This window comes from Lathamus discolor, chromosome 19 (assembly GCF_037157495.1).
Source record: "Lathamus discolor isolate bLatDis1 chromosome 19, bLatDis1.hap1, whole genome shotgun sequence".
NCBI lineage: Eukaryota > Metazoa > Chordata > Aves > Psittaciformes > Psittacidae > Lathamus > Lathamus discolor.
In genome coordinates, this window is record NC_088902.1 from 5,146,152 (window position 1) to 5,166,556 (window position 20,405).

The 20,405-nt window shown below is 57.6% G+C and overlaps 1 protein-coding gene across 6 annotated transcripts in view; it reads left to right on the plus strand.

Moving 5' to 3' along the window:
* Window positions 1-20,405, plus strand: part of PPFIA4 (PTPRF interacting protein alpha 4) — a 53,399-nt gene that overhangs the window by 25,584 nt on the left and 7,410 nt on the right. For 3 of the 6 annotated variants that reach the window (XM_065698369.1, XM_065698370.1, XM_065698371.1), the window contains exons 3-23: window positions 4,854-4,955; window positions 5,064-5,228; window positions 5,772-5,846; window positions 6,263-6,358; window positions 6,767-6,988; window positions 7,385-7,531; window positions 7,647-7,781; window positions 8,359-8,442; window positions 9,188-9,319; window positions 11,074-11,136; window positions 12,360-12,451; window positions 14,531-14,672; window positions 14,880-15,085; window positions 15,418-15,658; window positions 15,872-15,907; window positions 16,498-16,631; window positions 16,799-16,962; window positions 17,558-17,651; window positions 17,884-17,965; window positions 18,595-18,795; window positions 19,626-19,688. In XM_065698369.1, the coding sequence (XP_065554441.1) occupies window positions 4,854-4,955; window positions 5,064-5,228; window positions 5,772-5,846; window positions 6,263-6,358; window positions 6,767-6,988; window positions 7,385-7,531; window positions 7,647-7,781; window positions 8,359-8,442; window positions 9,188-9,319; window positions 11,074-11,136; window positions 12,360-12,451; window positions 14,531-14,672; window positions 14,880-15,085; window positions 15,418-15,658; window positions 15,872-15,907; window positions 16,498-16,631; window positions 16,799-16,962; window positions 17,558-17,651; window positions 17,884-17,965; window positions 18,595-18,795; window positions 19,626-19,688 (2,676 nt within the window). The remainder of the gene's footprint in view (window positions 1-4,853; window positions 4,956-5,063; window positions 5,229-5,771; window positions 5,847-6,262; window positions 6,359-6,766; window positions 6,989-7,384; window positions 7,532-7,646; window positions 7,782-8,358; window positions 8,443-9,187; window positions 9,320-11,073; window positions 11,137-12,359; window positions 12,452-14,530; window positions 14,673-14,879; window positions 15,086-15,417; window positions 15,659-15,871; window positions 15,908-16,497; window positions 16,632-16,798; window positions 16,963-17,557; window positions 17,652-17,883; window positions 17,966-18,594; window positions 18,796-19,625; window positions 19,689-20,405) is intronic. The other 3 variants (XM_065698373.1, XM_065698374.1, XM_065698372.1) reach the window with 2 other exon arrangements.

The window sequence follows — 20,405 nt, forward strand, 5'->3', positions numbered from 1 at the left end:
CTGTCCTGCAGCGCTTGGGGGTTTGGCAGGCATCCCTGTCCCCAGCTCTGCCAGGGACACAATGGGCTCCCACATTTCACAGGGGTTACTGATGGTTCTTCCTTCATAGCCCCTTTGCTGCCCCTGGGGGTTGCAGGAACACCTTCCACTAGAGCAGGTTGCTCCAGCCTGGCCTTGAGCACTTCCAGGGATGGGGCATTTCAGAGTTAACATCAGGAGGTAACACTTGCTAAAAGCAGGGTGAAAATAGGCCCCATAGCAGCTCCAGGCAGGGGGAAACCACTCCCTGGGTGAGAGCCCTCAAGATTTTGGGCAGGGATGAAGGGATCTGGTGGTTCAGGTCTTGCTCCAACAAGATCAGGGCACTGAGATGCTGGGTACCTCGGCTGTGCAGTGCTCCTCCCTGAGTAATCCTGCATGGAAATACGCATCCTGGCTGCATGTGGAGAGGGGAGGACAGAATTTCTCCTGCAGTCACAGTGCTGTAGCCAGGAGGTCCAGGACACGCCACGGCCCTGCCTGGTGCTGAGGGTGGGTGATGGTTGAAGCCCTGGGTTTACCCAGTGGGATTTAGTCTCTAATCCCATGCTGCACACAGGGGTTGTGTTTATCCCCTCTGCTGTGCTTTCGGGCTTTCCCATAATCCTGCACCTCTCCTGGGACACAAGGAGTTGGGGTGGTGGCTGTGCCTGTGCCCAACATAGAGAGGCAGACACTGGGGCTCCAACTGCTGCCTTCTCATTGTGGGCATCCTTCCACGTCCCCTCCATTGCACACCTGCCCTGGCAGGAGCAATCATTCCTATCAGGGGCTTTAAAATGTTGGAGCAAGGCCAGAGGAGGCCACGAGGATGCTCAGGGGCTGGAGCACCTCCTGTATGGAGCCAGGCTGAGAACACTGGGGCTGCTCAGCCTGGAGAAGAGAAGCTGCGTGGAGACCCCAGAGCAGCTTCCAGTGTCTGAAGGGGACTACAAGGATGCTGGAGAGGGGCTCTTCATCAGGGACTGCAGTGATAGAACAAAGGGTGATGGGTTCAAACTGAAATGGGGGAAGTTCAGGTTGGATCTAAGGCAGAAGCTGTTCCCTGTGAGGTTGCTGAGGCGCTGGCACAGGGTGCCCAGAGAAGCTGTGGCTGCCCCATCCCTGGCAGTGCTCAAGGCCAGGTTGGACACAGGGGCTTGGAGCAAGCTGCTCCAGTGGAAGGTGTCCCTGCCCGTGGCAGGGGTTGGAGCTGGATGATCCTAAGGTCTTTTCCAACCCAACCCATTCTGTGAGTCTGTGATTCTATGCAATGCCATTAACCCTGCAGCTGGAGGCACTTTGTTCCCCAGGCTCAGGTGTGTTGGAGCAGCCACTCTCCTGCCACAAATGGGAATTTTCCTTGCTTTGGAGGCAGAAGATGGCTCTGGGCTGAGCACTTTTGCATTTCAGCTTTTTAATGCTCTGAGCCTTCTCCCCTGAGCTTCCTAAAGCTCTCCTTGCTTTCCCAGCCATCTCTAGGTAGCTGCTTCTGGCCTAACTTGAGCTCTTCCCTGTGCCTTTCTCACTGATGCAGTCAAGGGGGAAGACCCCGAACCCCCCAAAGAAGGAAGGCACCAAACGTGCCTGGTGCTGCCTGAAGATCCAAGCCCTGAGCCACAACACTCCATTTCAGTGCCCGGTTGTGGTGCTCTGGGTTTCCACCCCTGCTCCCTCCACCCTGCTTCCCCTGTCCCATGGCTTGGGGCTGATCCCAGCCCTGTGCTTTGGGTGGTTCTAATCCAAATGAGCCCCTTCCCAGGCTGCTGGGCTTCCCGCAGGCTCCTGAGGGCTCCCAGGGCTGTGTCTCAGCATCCATCCTTTGATTGAAGATTAGGCACCTCTCCTTCACTTTCTAATCCGTTTATAGGTGTCCGTGCTTAGTTTGAGAGCTTATCAGCCTTGCTGGGGCACTCAGCCCAGGATCTGACCAGCTATTCCTGCTGGGATGGAGGGCTCAGAGAGGAGTAGCCCAATGGGGTAGGGTTGGGCAGGAGCATAGGGTGATGGAGAGGGGCTCTTCATCAGGGACTGTAGCGATAGGACAAGGGATGATGGCTTCAAACAGAAACAGGGGAAGTTCAGGTTGGATCTAAGGCAGAAGCTGTTCCCTGTGAGGGTGCTGAGGCGCTGGCACAGGGTGCCCAGAGAAGCTGTGGCTGCCCCATCCCTGGCAGTGCTCAAGGCCAGGTTGGCCACAGGGGCTTGGAGCAAGCTGCTCCAGTGGAAGGGGTCCCTGCCCGTGGCAGGGGTTGGAGCTGGAGGAGCTTTGAGGTCCCTTCCAACCCAAACCATTCCATGGTTCTATGATGGTGCTGGGAGTGGAGCTAGCAGCACGCTTTGACCCGCTGACCCATGTCTGGCAGCGGGTGGCTGGGGGGGGGGGGGGGCTGCCCGTGTCTCTCCAGCAGATTTTCCCTCTTTTAATCTCTTGGCATTCTGGGATAGAAGCATCGTTGTGGGCTCAATCTGTGCAGCTCGGCCAGCCCGGGCCGTGCAGGGTGAGGAGGGCTGAATGCTGCTCATCCCTGTCCCCTGCGTGGCATCCCTCCTCCCTTGCTGCCTCCAATGCCTTGTCCCATCCATCCCGTGCCAAATGCAGCCGTGTTCACCACGGTGGGGAGAACATCCATGTCCACAGCCCCCATCTGCCCTGCGAGCAATGGGGCAGAGCAAGAGGTTTGGACTCTTTGAAGATCTGGGAGCTTTGGATCCACAAGGTCCCTTCCCCAGTGCTGGGAGCAGCGATGTGTCACCCACCATTACAGCTTGACAGGGATGCCTTTCAGCGGCCCATCAGATCCCATCACGGTTGCAAAGAAGCTTTTGCTGAGCTCCTCCAGCTTTGCTGCCTGTCTCTTGGCATATCGAAGGGCCAGAGGAGTGACATATCCCCAGTTCTGAAGCAGAAAGTGGGGAATGGGCACCTAATCTGACACCTCCTTCTGTCACTCACACACCAGTGTTCCCAGGCACAATACAGTCCACAGGGATGCTCAGGAGCTGCTCACTCTTGCTCACAGCCTGTGCCTGACCCAGCAGTGTGCTCACAAACGCATGTGCTGATGGGCTCTGCTGAGCCCTAATTCCCACTGGCTGGAAGAGCACAGCTCCAGGCCAGCACCATGGAGTCCTGTGGGAATGGGCTCTGTGGTGGGGTTCACCCCGGCTGTGGAGTGGTCCAAGAGCAAGGGTAGGACGGTGCCTGGGCATGACAGAGGCTGGCGATGGAGGTTTGGGGTGCTGTGATTGATTTGGGGGACAACTGATGGGCACAGGGATGACCGCAGAGCTGGAGCGGTCGCCGGGGAAGCGAATGGGTCTGGAAAGGAGCTCAGGGATTCGGGCCCTGGGGCAATGCCGCGGTGAGGGTGTTGGGTGGCAGCAGCCCTGAGGCGTGGTGATGGGCAGAAAGCAGCTGTTTAGAGGGCCAGTGACTGATTTTGGCCTCTGCAATTGCTGTTTCCCTTCCTCCACATTGCAGCACACTCAGGTCCTGTCCCGCTGCAGGGTCTCAGCATCACCAGCAACACCAGCATCCCCCCCAGCCCCAGGCTAGAAACCAAACCAGTGCAAGCAGCTTGGGGTGGGAAGGGAGAGGGAAAAGAGGGAAAAGAGGTTAAAAAGCTCGGGGTGGGGATGTCCGTTATTGCAAGCAGAGAATTTGGTTCAACCTTAACATTTTGCTTCCATTTGAAGGGGGTTGATTTGTTGAACTTGAACATGAAAGTGGATTTCATGCTGTGAAACATCTCGCAGCCCCCAGTGAGATTTGGGTTGTTAATGCTCAGCCAAATCCCCCTCAGCTGCTTTGGAAACCCTTCTGCTCTTCACATTCTTCTCGACACTGTGAAACTGGTGTCAATTCGGGAAGAGTTTCCACGTTTGCATTTTTCACCCCAAAATTCCCCAGCTGCGGAATGTCACTTAGTCCCGGCACCGCTTAGCAACTGGGAAAGAAACTGGGAGCAATGGGAGGGTGCTTCTGGGCTAACCCAGGTGCTGGGCTTTCACTTCCTAAAGGAGTCTGAACTCTCCTGCATCCCAGGAACTCGGGAGCGAGTTTCCTTTCCCCTCTGCCACAGTCACAAACACGACTGCTGTGTTTCTGAGGAGCCCATCGCATCCCAAAGGACGTGCTGGCTCTGCGTTGGCACTGCCCTGTGCATGGCTCTTCCTTGCTGGCTGTCACCTGCCTGGAGGGAGCAGTGACTGGAGCAAGAACTGGTGGTACCAGGCGCATCTCCTGCAGTGCCCCATCTCTCTCAGCTGGGATTTGAGGTGTGGGGGTGCCCCACAAGAAGCTTGATGGGCCCCCCCCCCATGCTGGATCGGGGCAGCTCTTGCTCTTTGGAAGGAGACTGTGGATGATGCCTGATCTTGAGGCCGTGGCAGAGGCAGGTTGGGGACCGGGGGACTGATCCTGGCTGGCGGTGGCTTTGTGGTGAGCTTTAGCGTGATGGGATCCTCCAGCGTGGGTCTTGCGGATGGTGCTGTGCAATGTCAAGGAGACACTGTGGTGGCCATGGCTGGGATGCTTTAAATGCATCCAAAGAGCACCTCTGGGGCAGTTGAGCAGTTTCTTGTGTCACTGGACATCAAACCAAATGGATAAATATTGGGATGCTGCGTTCTCCCTTGTCCAGAGCACTTGAGGAAGGCAGCAATAGGTCACCTCCCAGCCTGGCTGTGCTTCTCCACTGATTTCTCAGTGTTCCTCTTGGTGTCACCATCTCTCAGTGCTTGGGTTTGGATGGGAGATGCTCTGCCTGGAGATCCTGGCAGAGGTCTCCATCCCACTCTCCCTGATCACTTCCATGCCCCGATTCCTGCAGGAGTTCGCCACGCTGACACGGGAGCTCAGTGCGTGCCGGGAGCAGCTCCTGGAGAGGGAAGAGGAGATCTCAGAGCTGAAAGCCGAGCGCAATAACACCCGGGTAAGCACCTGGAACCTGCTGCCTGCCTTCCAGGCCTCAGGAATGCGGGACACTGATAGCGGCATTGACAGCCCCGGGCTGTGAGAGCCTCCCTCCTGCCTCTTGCAGCTCTTGCTGGAGCACTTGGAGTGCCTGGTGTCAAGGCATGAGCGGTCCCTGAGGATGACCGTGGTCAAGCGTCAGGCCCAGTCGCCATCCGGCGTCTCCAGTGAGGTCGAGGTGCTCAAGGCACTCAAGTCACTCTTTGAGCACCACAAGGCACTAGATGAAAAGGTGAGACAGGCTCTGAGCCCTCCTTCTCCCAACCCTCCTCCTCCCTCCCACTGGATGCTGTTCTTACTGTTAAGCTGGGTTGTAACATGGGGCCCCTCAGGAGGAAGCTTTCTGGATATCCAATACCTTCAGCACCCTCATTTTAGGAGCTGGTGGGGCTGTCAAGGGGATGCTGTGGGTTTGAGGCTGTTGGGGATGGGGAATTTGCTGACTCATGTGACTCATGTGGTGATGGCGAGTGCTGGTGTTTGGTACCCTGATTCAGTCGTGTTTCAGCTGTTGTTGTTCCTCCTGATTCACTTGCCTCAAGCATATCCTTCCTCTGCTAAAAGGTGTCCTCAGGTTGGCCTGGGCATAGGTCTCCCAGTCAGCTTGGCTCAGGCTGTTCCTCTCCAACTGGAGCATCCCTGAGCCTGTTCCCTGGGTGTGAGCCCACCTGAGCCTGGCTGCAGCCAAACAACAGCATCTGGGAGCTGGTGCACATCCTGTCCGCCCACGTCACAGATAAATGATGGCCTTTCCCATTGCCTTACCCACCTGCAGGTCAGGGAACGCTTGCGAGCAGCCTTAGAGCGAGTGGCAACCTTGGAGGAGCAGCTCGTGGATGCCCATCGGCAGGTAAGAGGTGTTTGGGCATCCAACCCTGGGCCTTTGGTGGGCATCCATTGGGCTGGAACTGCACCGTGTCATGACTGTGAATTCCAGTTGAATTTGCTGGAATAGTCCCCACAAAACATGGTGCAGAGCAGAGAAATGGCATTTGGGCACTTTTAATGTAAGGCTTTAACTCTAAACTTGCCATTCACATGATGCATTGGCTGTGTTTAAGTCAATACTCCATGCAAAACAAACGGGCTTCATTCTCCATCAGTGCTGAGCCTTCACAGCATCTCTGCCTTCCCTTTCCCCCTATCCCCCCAGTTCTTCCCCATCCACATCCACATCCACCAGGTGGAGGAAGCCAGCCTGAAGCCAGCTGCAGACCTGGGTGCTCCAGGGTTGTCCCACATTGAGGAATCCCCGTTCTCATGCAGGTGGCAGCTCTTCAGCAAGGCGCCGTGCGGGAGGCCCCGCTGGGAGAGCGGGATGAGAGGGAGCCCAAGGAGCCAGCGCAGAAGCTTCCCTGGAAGGTGAGAGCCCTGGAACCCCCTGTTCTGACCACGCTCACTGAGGCCATCGTGTCTCCAAACCCCCTGTGGCTGGCTCCAGGGTGCTGGAAACCTTTTCCTCTGTCCCCTGGTTCAGTTCCCTAGGAAATGCCTTTTCTGGTGGATACAGGCTACATCTGAGCAGATGGGAGGTTGTGCTCCCGCTTGGATGCTCTGATTCCCAGAGATGCTTTTGGAAGCCCTCAGCCATCCCTGTTCCATGTGGGAAGCCACATCCCTGGCTAGCGGAGCCTGTTGACAGGGGGTCCCCAGAGCCCCATGTTCCCACTCCTCACCACCCCCCTGGGTCCCTGCAGGGCCGTGTTCCCCCATTGCCAGTCCATGCTCTGGAGCAGCCCAGCATCCACCTCCCTCTCTGGTGCCTTGCAGCGGCTCTCCAACGGCTCAGTGCACCCGGATGATGAGGCAGGGCGGGTGGTGGAGCTGCAGGAGCTGCTGGAGAAGCAGAACTACGAGGTGGTCCAGGCCAAGGAGCGCATCTCTGCACTGGCTGCCAGCGTTGCTGAGCTGGAGGAGGACCTCGGCACCGCCAGGAAGGATCTGATCAAGTCGGAGGAGATGAGCAGCAAGTACCAGAGGGACCTCCGCGAGGTTAGAGCCTGCCCTCTCACACTGCCAAGCCTCTTGCAGAGACATCCACAGCAGCTTCCACATGCTCTGGGCTGGCAAGGATTTGGAGCTTCTGTTGTATGCAGGGTTCCACAAAAGAGGCCACTGCCTTTGGGTGGTTGTCCCCAAGCCCATCAGCAGAGCATCCCTGAGGTTATAGGCAGACACTGAGGTACCCGGCTGTGCTGCAGACCTGGGGCACTGAGCTGTGGCCATGCTGGAGGATGCTGTTGTGGTTGCTTGACTCTCCCGTTATTGCTCTGCTGTGAAGAGTGGAGCAGGGTTTTCATGGCATGCTTGGACTCGGGGCTGGGTGGCCCAGTTATTGCCAAGTTGGTGGTCACAGATCAGGATGTGACAGCCCCATCACTTCCACAGGCCCTGGCTCAGAAAGAGGACATGGAGGAGAGGATCACCACGCTGGAGAAGCGCTACCTGGCAGCCCAACGGGAAGCCACCTCCATCCATGACCTCAATGACAAACTGGAAAGCGAATTGGCCAACAAGGAGTCCCTGCACCGCCAGGTACCGAGCCTGCACCCGAAGACACCCCATGACCCCGGGCTCTTGGGAGGGAGAAGTGGGTGCTGGGGATGGGACCAGCCTTGGTGCTGAGCACCCACCCTGCCCTGTCCCACAGTGTGAGGAGAAGGCCCGGCACCTGCAGGAGCTGCTGGAGCTGGCGGAGCAGAAGCTGCAGCAGACGATGCGGAAGGCGGAGACGCTGCCGGAGGTGGAAGCGGAGCTGGCTCAGCGCATCGCTGCACTCACCAAGGCAAGGGCTGGGGCACCAGAGCCAAAGGGAGAGCAGGGACCAGGGGAGGAGGCAGCTCTGGCCACCCCACTGCGCCATGGGTGCCACCCTGCCCTCAGGGCTGTGCTTCCCCGTGGCTGCAGGGACAATGAACTGGTTTTGAAGCTCCCCATGTGTCCTGCATGCATGGGGCTTGCTCCCTTCCCTCTGCTCCTTTCTCCAAGGCATGGATGGCCCTGTTGGAGTAGATGCCCTTTGGCTTGTGCTGGGATCACTCTGGGATGAGGAGGAAGAGGAAGGACCCAGGCTGGATGTGGGAGGGTGCAGGCCTGGAGGGAGGTTGGATACACCAGCCCTGTGCTTCCCGGGTGCTGCAGCAGGTGCCTGGTTCCGCACAGAGCACCTTCAGGTCCCATCACCTTGCTATCAGGGCTGGTTTGGGCTCACAGCACCCAGCCGACCGTGGCAGGGATGCAGGCAGTGGGAGAGAGCCCTCCATCCTGGGAAGGATGCAGATGCAGGGATGGAAGGAGGGATGCAGGAAGCTCTGCATGCTTTTGGGGAGCATCATCCGAGAGGGCTGCTCTGCTTTTCCCAGGCAGAAGAGAGGCACGGGAGCATCGAGGAGCACCTCCGGCAGCTGGAGAGTCAGCTGGAGGAGAAGAACCAGGAGCTGGCCAGGGTAAGTGGTGCCCAGCCTGGGCACGGGGGGTCCTGGTGAGTCCTGATCTGGTTAATTCTTCCCCATCCAGGATCTCTTAAACTAGAGCCACACAGGAGCTCATGATGCTCTGCTGTGATTTCCCTCCCTCCCAGGCATCCAAGCACTGCTGTTAGCGTGGCACGTCCATCCTCTCCCAGCATCACCCCCTGGGGCAAGCTGGGACCCTACATGCAGGGAGGAGAAGGGGAGGCTCCAGCAGCATTTCCCCAAGCCTGGATCAGCAGCAGGATGAGACCAAAGGGCACTGGGAGCAAAGAGTGCTGCCCCTCAAAGAGACAGGGAGGCCGAGCTGATGGGTCATGGGCTGCACAGTCCCTGCTGTGCTCCTTAGCCCGTGGCTGGGCTGTCCATGCAGGAGGTTGTGATGCTCATTTCCCAGGTTGCTCAGGTGGGATTACAGCCCCTGGGAAGCCCCAGGTTGGTTTTGCCTAGGACAGACCTTTGCAAATCCAGAGGATCAGCACCCATTGGGGTCTGGAATGTTCCCCCCAGTGTGGCTGTCCCTGGTTGCAGAGGTGAAGCTTTAACGAGGGGCAGGCAGGACAGGAATCCTGTCCTCTCTCCTCTTCATCCCTGGCTTGGGAATGCAGAGCCCAACAGAGCTGCAGCAGAGGGGCTGATCTGTGCTATGAGGAGGAGTTTGTCCCCAGCAGCAGGGACGGGGTGGCAGGAGGGGCTCACATGTTGCTGTTGGCTCCTTCAGGCCCGGCAGCGGGAGAAGATGAACGAGGAGCACAACAAGAGGCTCTCAGACACCGTGGACCGGCTGCTGAGCGAGTCCAACGAGCGGCTGCAGCTCCACCTCAAGGAGAGGATGGCGGCCTTGGAGGAGAAGGTAGCGCTGGGGGTCCTCTGAGGGGGCTGAGGGGGATCTGCGTGGTCTGCAGCCCCTCTGGCACAGAGCCTCAGCCACAGCACAGGGGTTTGGAGGTGCTTGTGCAGGGATGGAGAGATGGTCCCATGCAGGGATGGAGAAATGGTCCCATGCAGGGGTGGAGAGATGGTCCCATGCAGGGATGGAGAAATGGTCCCATGCAGGGGTGGAGAAATGGTCCCATGCAGGGGTGGAGAGATGGTCCCATGCAGGGGTGGAGAAATGGTCCCATGCAGGGGTGGAGAAATGGTCCCATGCAGGGGTGGAGAGATGGTCCCATGCAGGGATGGAGAAATGGTTCCATGCAGGGATGGAGAAATGGTCCCATGCAGGGGTGGAGAGATGGTCCCATGCAGGGATGGAGAAATGGTCCCATGGAGGGATGGAGAAATGGTTCCATGCAGGGGTGGAGAAATGGTTCCATGCAGGGATGGAGAAATGGTCCCATGCAGGGGTGGAGAGATGGTTCCATGCAGGGATGGAGAAAGGGTCCCATACAGGGGTGGGGAGATGATCCTATGCAGAATGCCAGCCAGCCGCTGGGGCCAGTGGGAGTGTCGGGAAGCGTGCCCTGCATCACACCCACTTCCCACTGCCTTCCACCTCCAACAGCAGCAGGATTTGTCCTGCTCCACTCCGTCACTTCCCTGTGTCTCTTCTGGCTGTCCAAGCAAAACCCTGCTGCATTTTGCAGGCGAAAATGCAGTGTTCATCCTCTCTCACCTGCCCATCCCCTCCACATGCTGCCTTCAAACCTCCCTGCCTACAGCCCGACCTGCTCTGCCTGCTCCAAGCCAGGGCAGAGCCCACGAGCAGCTTCCAGCTCCCACCCTGGGGCACTGGGCTTTCCTTTGAGGAGCCAGCTGGAGTTGCTGCTGCTTCCCAGCATGAATGCAATTAGCTGGGAGAGCAGGTGGCTCAGAGCAAGGATGAACCTCACAGTGCCAGTGGGAGGTCGGGCCTTGATAATTCACCTCTCTTCTGGTCCCTGCAGGGACCAGGCTCCCCTTAGTGAGTCAGGGCACAGAGGGCTTGCATCCCCCAGCTCATGCCTCCAGGACTGGGTCTGTCTCTCCTGCTGCTCTGCAGCTCCTGTCCCCAACCAGATGTGGCTGTGCCAACGTGTCCAGGCATTCAGCAGATAGGTCCGAGTGGCTCTGGGTAAAGAGCAGGACCTAACACATGGGGCTGAGCCCAAATTTCCACCCCAGCAAACAACAAGGACCAGAGTGGTGGCTCATCATCTGCTCCTGCTGCTGGCACTGGCTCTCCCAGAGCTTCTCCAGGTCTTTGCAGGCAAAAGTGATCCAGAAAAGAGCACTAGATCAGGCAGCTGCAAACACATCTGCTTTTCACCCTGCTTATTCGCTAGCATAGATGTAGAGAATGTTTTTGCCCTTGATCCAGCTCAAGGAGTTCATCTCCTCTCAGATGCATTTCCTAATGTTGAAGCCCTGTCCTTCAAATCTCTAATCACCATGGCCATAGCGTGGTGCTGGTGTGGGGCAGGAGCTGAGTGAGGGCAGCCCTGCTTGAGGAGCAGGGGTTTTGCAGGGCAGAGCCATTCACAGGTAGGTGAGGAGATGCTCGGTGGCCATCGCTGTACCACGTGCCAGATGGCCCCATGCTGGCCATTCCCAGGAGGCCGTTTCCTAAATGGTCTCTCTTTTTCTTTCCTGTTTTTGTTCCCTTTTCTTTTGTTTCGTTTTCCAAAGAACACGTTGTTACAAGAGCTGGAAAATACCCAAAAGCAGATAGAGGAGCACCAGCATGACAAGGTAAATGCGGTTGCAGGGAGCCTGCCCCAGTGACTGCGCTTCCTCGCTCCTAATTCCCAGCTAGTTGCAGTCGTGGCTCCTAAAATGCCCTAGTTTTGGAGGTGCTGGCATCCCAAAGCACCCAGCAGCAGGAAGCCCCAAACTAAGCCATGGATGGAAGCTGCCACCCACCCCTCTGCAGACCCTGGTTTGGTTCCCTGACAGGCATGTTCAGTCCCATCTCCATGTTTCTATCCCGTTCATCCATCCCCAACTCCCTGAGGACAGCAGCAAGGCTGGGATGGCTTCACTTCAGGCAGCCACATCCCCTTCACTCCTGAGGCTTTCTCAATCCCCTCACTCCAAATGGGGGAAGATCTGCTCCATGCCCAGCTTGCAGAAGGCCCTGTAGGTCTTCACACCTTCCTTGCTCTCAGATAAAGCATCCAAGTGAGGTCTGCAACACGAGTCCACCACGTTGGCCTGTGCTGGAAAGCTGGAGGGTTACAGCTTTTTGAAGCAATGGGAGTTTTTGGGATATGCCCCATGTTTCATGCATGGTTGATTTCCCCCTTGCCCAGGGCCTTGCTCTCCCAGATGCTCCCAGCATCCCAATGTGGGCACTGCTCGTGCTTCCCAGCCATGGCTGCTGGATTAGGGCTGGCTCCAGGCAGAGGCAAAGCTCCAAGACTTTCCTGATGCTGCCTGCACTTTGTCCACCCTGGTTCAGCCTGTTTGCCCCTGGGACTGGATCCTGCTGGGCTGGAAGATCCATCTCCCTGCCTCCCTTCCTGCTCACATCTCCTGTAGGACAGCACAGCCACGCAGTGCAGGCACAGGTTCCTGTGAGGATGGAACTGGCAGCAGGAGAGACAGGACCAGCAGCCCATTTGGCCAACTGGTCTCTCACTGCTGGCCCCGCACATGTGATGTGGAGCAAACCCAGAGCATCCCAGTGGGACTGATCTTCCTTCATCTCTCAAAGCAGCATCGCTTCGAGCACGTGTGTGTCTGTCTGTCTGGCCTGTGATCACTTCCTCCCCTCGCGGCATCACCCCAACATCGCCATTCACTGTCGCCTGCATGAGCTGTTTCTTTCCCGATGTGCCAAAGGTGCTTTAAACCTGGAATGGGGGTTTTTAAAGGAAATAGAAACGTGGGAATAGCTAAGGACGTGGATTGCCCCAAACCCGGCTGCTCCCCAGAGGAAAACCAACCCCTGCCTCTTGTCTCACCCCGCACAGCGGCGGTTGTCTGATGAGATCGACAAACTGAGGCTGGAGGTCGATCAGCTCAAGACCAGAAGTGGGACGTTCGTGGAGAGCGTGCACACGAGGTAAGGGCAGAACCCCACCAGCCTCTGCTTGCACCCTGCACCCATGGCTTTGGCCCCAAAATGCTGATGGCATCAAGCGTGTCTGGTTTCACCAAGCTGCAGGGTGGTTCGTGCAGCAGGGTCAGCTCCAGCTCTGCTGTCCCCACTGTGGGACAGAGACTGTTGAGAATAGCGCAGCCCAACTGAACAGTCCAAAAGTTGCTCTTTTAAGGGGAAAAACCCACTGGGCATCGTTTCTTTTTCGGCACCAAGGACTTAGGGCTTAATTCCCTATGAAAGCTGGGTGTTCACCAAACACCTTTCCCCTTGTGATGTGCTGGGACTGGGCTGGTGGAGAAGGAGAATCTCTTTTGAGGTGTTGCAGGCAAAGAAGAATGAACCCCCCATTTTTACCCATCCTTTCCACAAGGGTTCCCCCCTACCCTTTCACTTAAAGTCATCTGGGAGATGGGGAGCAGCCCAGAGCACCAGGAAGAGAGGTGAATGTCTCAGGCCTCAGCCCCCAGCACTCACCAGGGTACCCAGCACTGCAGGGCGGTAAAGCTGGGGTGTAGAATAGGAGGGTGACAGCACAACATGCTCCCCAGTGTGCTGCTGCAGCTGCCTGAGACACAGCATCCTCTCCTGAGCATCGCATCTGTTGTGGAGAGAAGAGGGAGAGTGAGGGAGAGTTTGTGAGGCTGAAGGGTAGCTGAGTGCCAGAGGAGTGTGCGGGGCATGTGTGGGACCTCTTTGTGTGGGGCTGTAAGAACAAGATGGGCATTTGTGTTTAGCTTTGTTTCTGGGAGGAAATAGCAGCAGACAGCTTGAGTTACAGAGGGCAGAGTAATCCCCCCGCCAAAATGTCAGCTTTTGTCTGAGGCGCCTTTATCTGGTTTTAGCTCAGGAGCAGCTTGTCAGTGGCTCCGCAGCTTAAATCCCCTTGAAACTTGGGCTGTGCCTTCATGTGCAGACACCAAGCTGACGCCAAGCAGAGCTGCTCATGTCAGTGCCTTTGTCTGGCCTTGTTAGGATGCTGGGGCAGGGAGGCACCACAAAGCAGAGCCACTGTGCTGGTAACCACTGATCTGCCTTGGGCAACTGCTGTTGTCATCCTACATCGAAACCCCCTCGTGCTTCCCGTGGCAATGCCCATAGGGAATGATGACCCCGTGCTCTGGGAAGGCACTTGGCTCAGCTGTGGGGCTGAGTGTTCAGGGTGAGGAGGAGCAACCAGGCAACATGGAGATATGCATCAAGTACCACGGGTGGCAAAAAGCGGCCTCATGTCCCATAGCTGCTGTGTTGCCCTCCCTGGCATGAGGACCTGCTCCCAAGCACCAGCCTGAGCATGGAGGAGGATGAAGAAGTGCCAGCCAGTTTCTGCTGGAAGATCCCAAATGATGCCCATGTCCCCGCACTTGGAAGATCTGTTTCAAACGGGATTTTATTCAACATTTTTAACATGAAAATGTTAAAGAAAACATAAAAAGCAGGAGAAAAGCTCCCTGGATGGCCCCAGTTCTGGAGCACGGGGATGGAGAAGGCAGGCACAAGACGTGCTGTACATGCGAGGCACAAGCTGTTCTCGAGAGGGAAGGACAGGAGGGGACTGCTCAGCCCACGGCTTTGCAGCAGACCCACTGCACAGGGTGGTTTTTCCAGGGCTGGCCGGATGCCCTGGTGGGTACTGCAGAGAAGGGGGAGGTAGCAGTGGGGTAGGGCCCAGGGCTGAGCTTCCTACAGTCTGTGAGCACATCTCCAGGGCGAGCATGGGGGGAGCGGGGCACCTTTTTCTGGAGCCTTGGGTTTGCATCATTTATAGAATCCCAGAGTGGTTTGTGTTGGAAGGGACCCAAAAGCTCAGCCAGTTCCAACCCCTTCCACGGGCAGGGACACCTTCCACTAGAGCAGCTTGCTCCAAGCCCCATCCAACCTGGCAAGTGATGCAGAACAGGCAGGCATTGCTGGGGTGGACATGCCCGGGTGGCCTAATCCTCCTCCTGTGTCCTCAGCAAGCCTGGGCTGCAAGGGGAGCAGCCTGGGGATGAGGGCATCCCTGCATGGAGCAGTGTCTGCAACAGGGCTCTTTGTCCGCAGGTCCCATATGGGCAGCGCCACAGACCTGCGCTTCCCACTGAGTGCCGTGGTCCATGGTCCCGCTGAGCCCTTTGGGACAGCCCCAGGTCTGCCTCGGGCACAGAAGGGCCGATTTGCTGCCCGACGAGAGGAGCCAGCCAAGGTAACCCATCTTCATGGGCTCACATTGGGCTTGGGGTCTCCTCCTGCCTTGCATGCCAGTCTCCTGCCCTGGGGATGTGGGGATAACATGGTAGGCAGGGCTTTTCCCATTGGGGTTGCACTGAGTTGTAACTTGTGTGGAGCTCTCCAGTTTGGCTTTTGGAGGCATGGAGTGCCATGTAGGACCAGTGGGTCTTGTTCCCTCCAGGACTGGGAGCAGGCTCAGGCTGGCAGTGTCCTGGCCACGGGGCCTCACGCCTTCGACAGCGACCCGGAGATCTCCGATGTGGATGAGGATGACCGTGAGACGCTTTTCAGCTCCATGGATGTGCTCTCCCCTGGTGGGCACTCGGATGCCCAGACGTTGGCCATGATGCTCCAGGAGCAGCTGGATGCCATCAACGAGGAGATAAGGTAATGACCATGGGCAAAACCCACCACTGCCTTGCTCTGAAATGGCTCCGGAGGGGGGGCATCAAACTTCCAGGAGATGGGAGGAGGCTCTGATGCCCTAAAATTGAGATCTTGGTCCAGCTTCAGCCAGGGAAATGGCTCCAGGACATCCAGCCACATCCTGCTCATGGTTTATGTGGATCCTGATGGGTCGGTATAAGGATCCTGATCCTATTATTCCTGGAACTCAGGGCCTTGAGTCACAGCACCCAAGGTGCATCTGCCCCGGGTAGTGGGATGCGGTGGCTGGCGAGGTGAGGAGCCAAGAGCCCTGAACCCTGCTGCTCCCCCAGGATGATCCAAGAGGAGAAGGAATCCACCGAGCTCCGCGCGGAGGAGCTGGAGACGCGCGTCACGAGCGGCAGCATGGAGGGGCTCAACCTCACCCAGCTCTGCAAGAGGGCTTCCATCCCCACCTCGCTGACAGCCCTGTCCCTGGCCAGCTCGTCCCCCCCGCTCAGCGGCCGCTCCACCCCCAAGCTGTCCTCCCGCAGCGCCGCTCAGGACCTCGACCGCATGGGGATCATGACGTTGGTGAGGAGGAGGAGTGGGGTGGCCGTGGGGCTTGGACAGGGCGTGTGGGAGGCTGCTGGGGTGGGAGCGGTGCCCCGGCACCGGCACGGCTCTGGGATGGGCTCTGGGATGGGGGTGCCTGGCCCTGGGACTGCGCTGTGGGGTGGGGAGGGGGGGTTTCTCCATTAACTGCCCCCCTTTCTGTGTCTCTCTCGCTTTCCCCCTTGCAATCAGCCCAGCGACTTGAGGAAGCACCGGAGGAAACTGCTAGTGAGTGGCTCCCATCCCGTTGGTTTTTGTCCAAGCCCCTTTTCCAGCCTGCTCCTGGCTTTGTCCACACCAGGTCAGGGTGCAGCAGGCGCGGGATGGAGCTGGGGACCCCAGGGCTTCAGCAGGAGGATCTTGGGGATCCCATAAGGTGCTTGGAGGAGTGCTGGCTGGCAGCCTGGGGGGTCTGGCAGGACATGGGGAGGTTCAGAAAAGCCACTGGGTCCTCAAACATTGTGTGTCCCCTCTGGCGACTGGGTGTCTTTGGGACATTCCCATCTGTGCTCCTCAGAGCCCTCTGCTGAGGGCCAGCAGCTTCTGTCCTCACACACTGACCTGGACCATGGGGCTGCATCCCCTCTCCTTCCTGTTCCCAGGATCTTGGCCATACGGCCACATCCTCCCCATCTGTTTGGGCATCTCAAGCCATTGCCACAGCTCTAGTTGAGGCCAATCCTGGAGCGTGGCAAAGCCTCAGGGGCTCTGGTGGCTCTTTTGGCCATGCCTCCGTGGAGCAAGAGAGAGGCAGGCAGCAGGGCAAGGATGGAGTTGGGCTTTGGCCACCCAGCCTCATCGCTTCTCTGCTTGTTCAGTCTCCTGCAGCTCGGGATGAAAGCCGAGAGGATAAAACCACCATCAAATGCGAGACGTCCCCCCCATCCTCACCCAGAACGCTGCGGCTGGAGAAGCTGGGCCACCCTGCGCTCAGCCAGGAGGATGGGAAGAGGTACGTGGAGCATCTTGGGGTCTCTCAGCAGTGCTTGCCCTGTTGGTTTGAGGATTTACACGGGGCAAGCGTGGGACTGTGGGGAGGGCTGGGGTTTGCCATGGGCTTGTGCTCTGCTTGGGAATAACCTGAAGGCTTTGCTGTTCCTCTCCCTCCTCCATCCCCAGCTCGCTGGAGGAGCAGGCCAGCAACCCCAGCAGCAACAGCAGCCAGGACTCCTTGCACAAGGGCTCCAAGAGGAAGGGGATCAAATCCTCCATCGGGCGCTTGTTTGGGAAAAAGGAGAAGGGTCGTTTGATCCAGCTGAGCAGAGAAGGGGCCACGGGGCAGGGTCCGTGAGCAGCCCCATTCCTGCGCGTGCCGGGCTCCTGGCCCTCTCTGGCATCGGGGTGCTGTTGGGGTGACCAGTGGAAGAGCAGGGGCACCCCTGCTGCTCTGAGGATATTGGGACCACTGGCTCTGGGCAGTTGGGTCCTGGAGTTTCTGCCTTTTGGCCATTTCTGGTTTGAGCGTGGTATCACTGGTGATGCTCTGCAAGAGCTGCAGTGAGGATAGTGACCCCCCATCACTATGTGACCCCCTATCACTGTGTCTTGTCTTTAATGTCCCCAAATCTGCTTCCCTCCTCATAGGACCTTCTTGATTTTGCAGAGCCCATTGGTGGGAGCTGCTTTTCCACTCCTAAATCCTTCACTGCTTTGATGTTGAGCATTTTGAAATGGGAGGGATGGCAGGCTGGGATCCCCTGGGGATATCCAGGGATGCAGGGGGGCTGTGAGGGTGGGTTGGAAATGGAGACTGTCACCCCCTATACATCCCCAACACCCTGGGATGGGGGCTGCGACATTGCCCGTGCTAGCCCTGGGGATGTCATCCTCACCCAGGGGATGTCACATTGACCCGAGGGTGTCTTGCTTGGCCAACAGTGCTGCTGACTGACGTGGAGGTGGGCATGCAGGACCCTCTGGGGCTTGGCAAGTTGGGTGCTCAGGCCGAGAAGGATCGTCGCCTGCGGAAGAAGTGAGTGAACCTCCTTCCCTGCCCCAGCAAGGAAATGTCCTGCCCGATAGCCAAGAAGCCATGAATGGGAATTGTTGGAAAGACTTCTTATCTTCACCTTCTCTTGAGCCCTGTTAGCTCCTTCAGTGCTGCGCTACCAGCTGGTTCTTAGTGCCCATGGCCTATTCCCTTTCAAGAGCTGCTTCCTTCCCTACAAGTGCGCAGTGAATCACTCTGCTTCTGTTCCCTTCAGGCATGAGCTCCTGGAAGAGGCTCGGAGGAAAGGATTGCCCTTTGCTCACTGGGATGGCCCCACTGTTGTCTCCTGGCTGGAGGTAAGGCAGAGCATGCCCGTGCATCATCTCCAGGCACTGACGGCTTTGTAGTTGCTGCTGGTCTGTAGTGTGCTCCCCTTGCAGTGGTACAGCACCCACAGTCCCACCATGCTCGGTCCATGCATGTGGTTGGTGGTTGCAGAACCTGGGGGTGCAGAGCAGATCCCCAGATCCCTCACATATTCCGCTGAGTTGTGGTTTGAGTAGAGCTGTGAGCTGAAATCCTCAGTGGGTGCTGCATCCATCAGATCTAGCTATGCTGGGCTGCCCACATGCCATCTGTGCAAAAGGAACCCCATAAGGCTCTTCAGCTTTGATACTAGGTTAGATCTAAGGCAGAAGTTCTGCCCTGTGAGGGTGCTGAGGCGCTGGCACAGGGTGCCCAGAGAAGCTGTGGCTGCCCCATCCCTGGCAGTGTTCAAGGCCGGGTTGGACACAGGGGCTTGGAGCAAGCTGCTCTATGAAAGGTGTCCCTGCCCATGGAAGGGGTTGGAGCTGGAGGAGCTTTAAGGTCCCTTCCAACCCAACCCATTCCATGATTCTGTGATTCAAACAGGAGGGCCTTGATGCTAGGAGGGGAGGTCAGGGGAGGTGACCCAGGCAGTCACCGGCTGTGCCCCGTTTTGCAGCTCTGGGTGGGGATGCCAGCCTGGTACGTCGCTGCTTGCCGAGCCAACGTGAAGAGCGGAGCCATCATGTCAGCCCTGTCCGACACGGAGATCCAGCGGGAGATCGGCATCAGCAACGCCCTGCATCGCCTCAAGCTGCGGCTGGCCATCCAGGAGATGGTCTCGCTCACGAGCCCCTCGGCACCTCCCACCTCCCGCACGGTAAGTGCTGGTCCATTGGCCATGGAGGGTGTGATGTTCCCTCATGGACCAGTCAAACCACCAGACACTCGGCCTTAAGCACAGAGATCATTGATGGCCATCGGGTGTGAAGCGCTTTCCTGTCCTGAGGCACCAGCAAATGCTCTTGGCCTCGCTCTCAGAGGTTCTCAGCAAGAGGCTGGCCCTGTTGAGCAGCCTGCAAAGAGCAAAGCTCAGGGGGTGTTTCCCTGGAGAGGAGAAACCCATCCAGCCAGCACGTGTGTGACTCACAGGGCTGGCTGTGCACAGCCTCAGTCATTGCAACTCAAGCCTTTTCCTGGGACTGTGTGAAATCCCTGGGGCAAGTCAGAGCAACTGGAGATCCCTGGATGGGGCATGGAGAGGATGGAGGGATCATGTCTTGTGCTGGTTCCCAAACCCCTCGAGGGCTTAATGGTGCCCCAGTAATGCCAAGAAGCATCTGTAGCAATGCAGCTAGCAAAAAAGAAAGTCCCCAAGCGTGCTGCATCCCCCTCAGATGGCCATGGCTGGGGTCACAGCTCACAGAGACAAGCCTGCAGGCTCTGTGAGCATATCACCAAAGTATAAAGGCAGCCAAAGGGCCTTGCTGTGCTCTCTGTGGCTGCACAGACAGCCCAGGTTCCCCATGGGCAGCGGGATGCCACCGGCCTGAGCTGCAAGGAGGCTGCGAGATGTTCCCAGTACAGCTCCAAGCACAACGATGGACCAATCCTCCATCAGCCTGCATCAGGCTTGGCTCCAGCACAGTTGGGAATGAGGGCACGGCTCTCTGGGGGTTTATCCTGACCTCTCCGCTCTTTTCCCTACAGTCCTCTGGAAACGTTTGGGTCACCCACGAGGAGATGGAGAACCTGGCAACTTCCACCAAGACGGTGAGGCTGCCTGGCCCCAGTGCACAGCGTATCGGTTACTGCACTGAGCTCTGGGCATGCAATAACACACTGGCCCTGGAGGGGAAGGAACTCTCTGCTGCATCTCATGTGTCAGCTCTTGGCCAGCACCATGCAGCTGCTTGGAAACCATCTTTCAACCTTTAATAGCCAACAAGTTCTAAAACTCCCTTAAAACCCATCAGATGGGTTTCCCTTTGCCCCTGTGGGTTTCTAGAGTGGCTTGGCTGTCAGTTGTGAGTTAGAGGAGAGAAGTGAAAGACAAAACCCAAGAGCAATCTCAAGACAGATGCATAAGATTGAGTCCTACATTGATCATTCTGCACCCAGAAAAGCCACTGTCGAATCTCTCATTGACACCCGAACATTGTCCCCACTGTCTGTCACCTGATAGCTTGGGGTCCCTCGGTGGGATGTGGCTGTGCTCCCAAAACCTCTGGCTCCTTTGGAGAGACGTAGCCAAGCTCCCCTCTCGGCAGCTTAAAAGACCCCATGTGCCTGTCTCAGAGCAGGGGCAGCATTTTGGGTTTGTTGTTGTGTGAACTGGGGCATTTTAGTGCAGCTTTTGCCTGCTGGTTGAGTAGCACAGACCTGCAACCAGCGGGAGTGTGCCGGGGAAGGAGAGCTCAGAGTTGCAGCAGGGAAATGGCACTTTCCCTTGGTCAGTTTTGTGGGGTTGAGCAACACCAGCATAGCTTG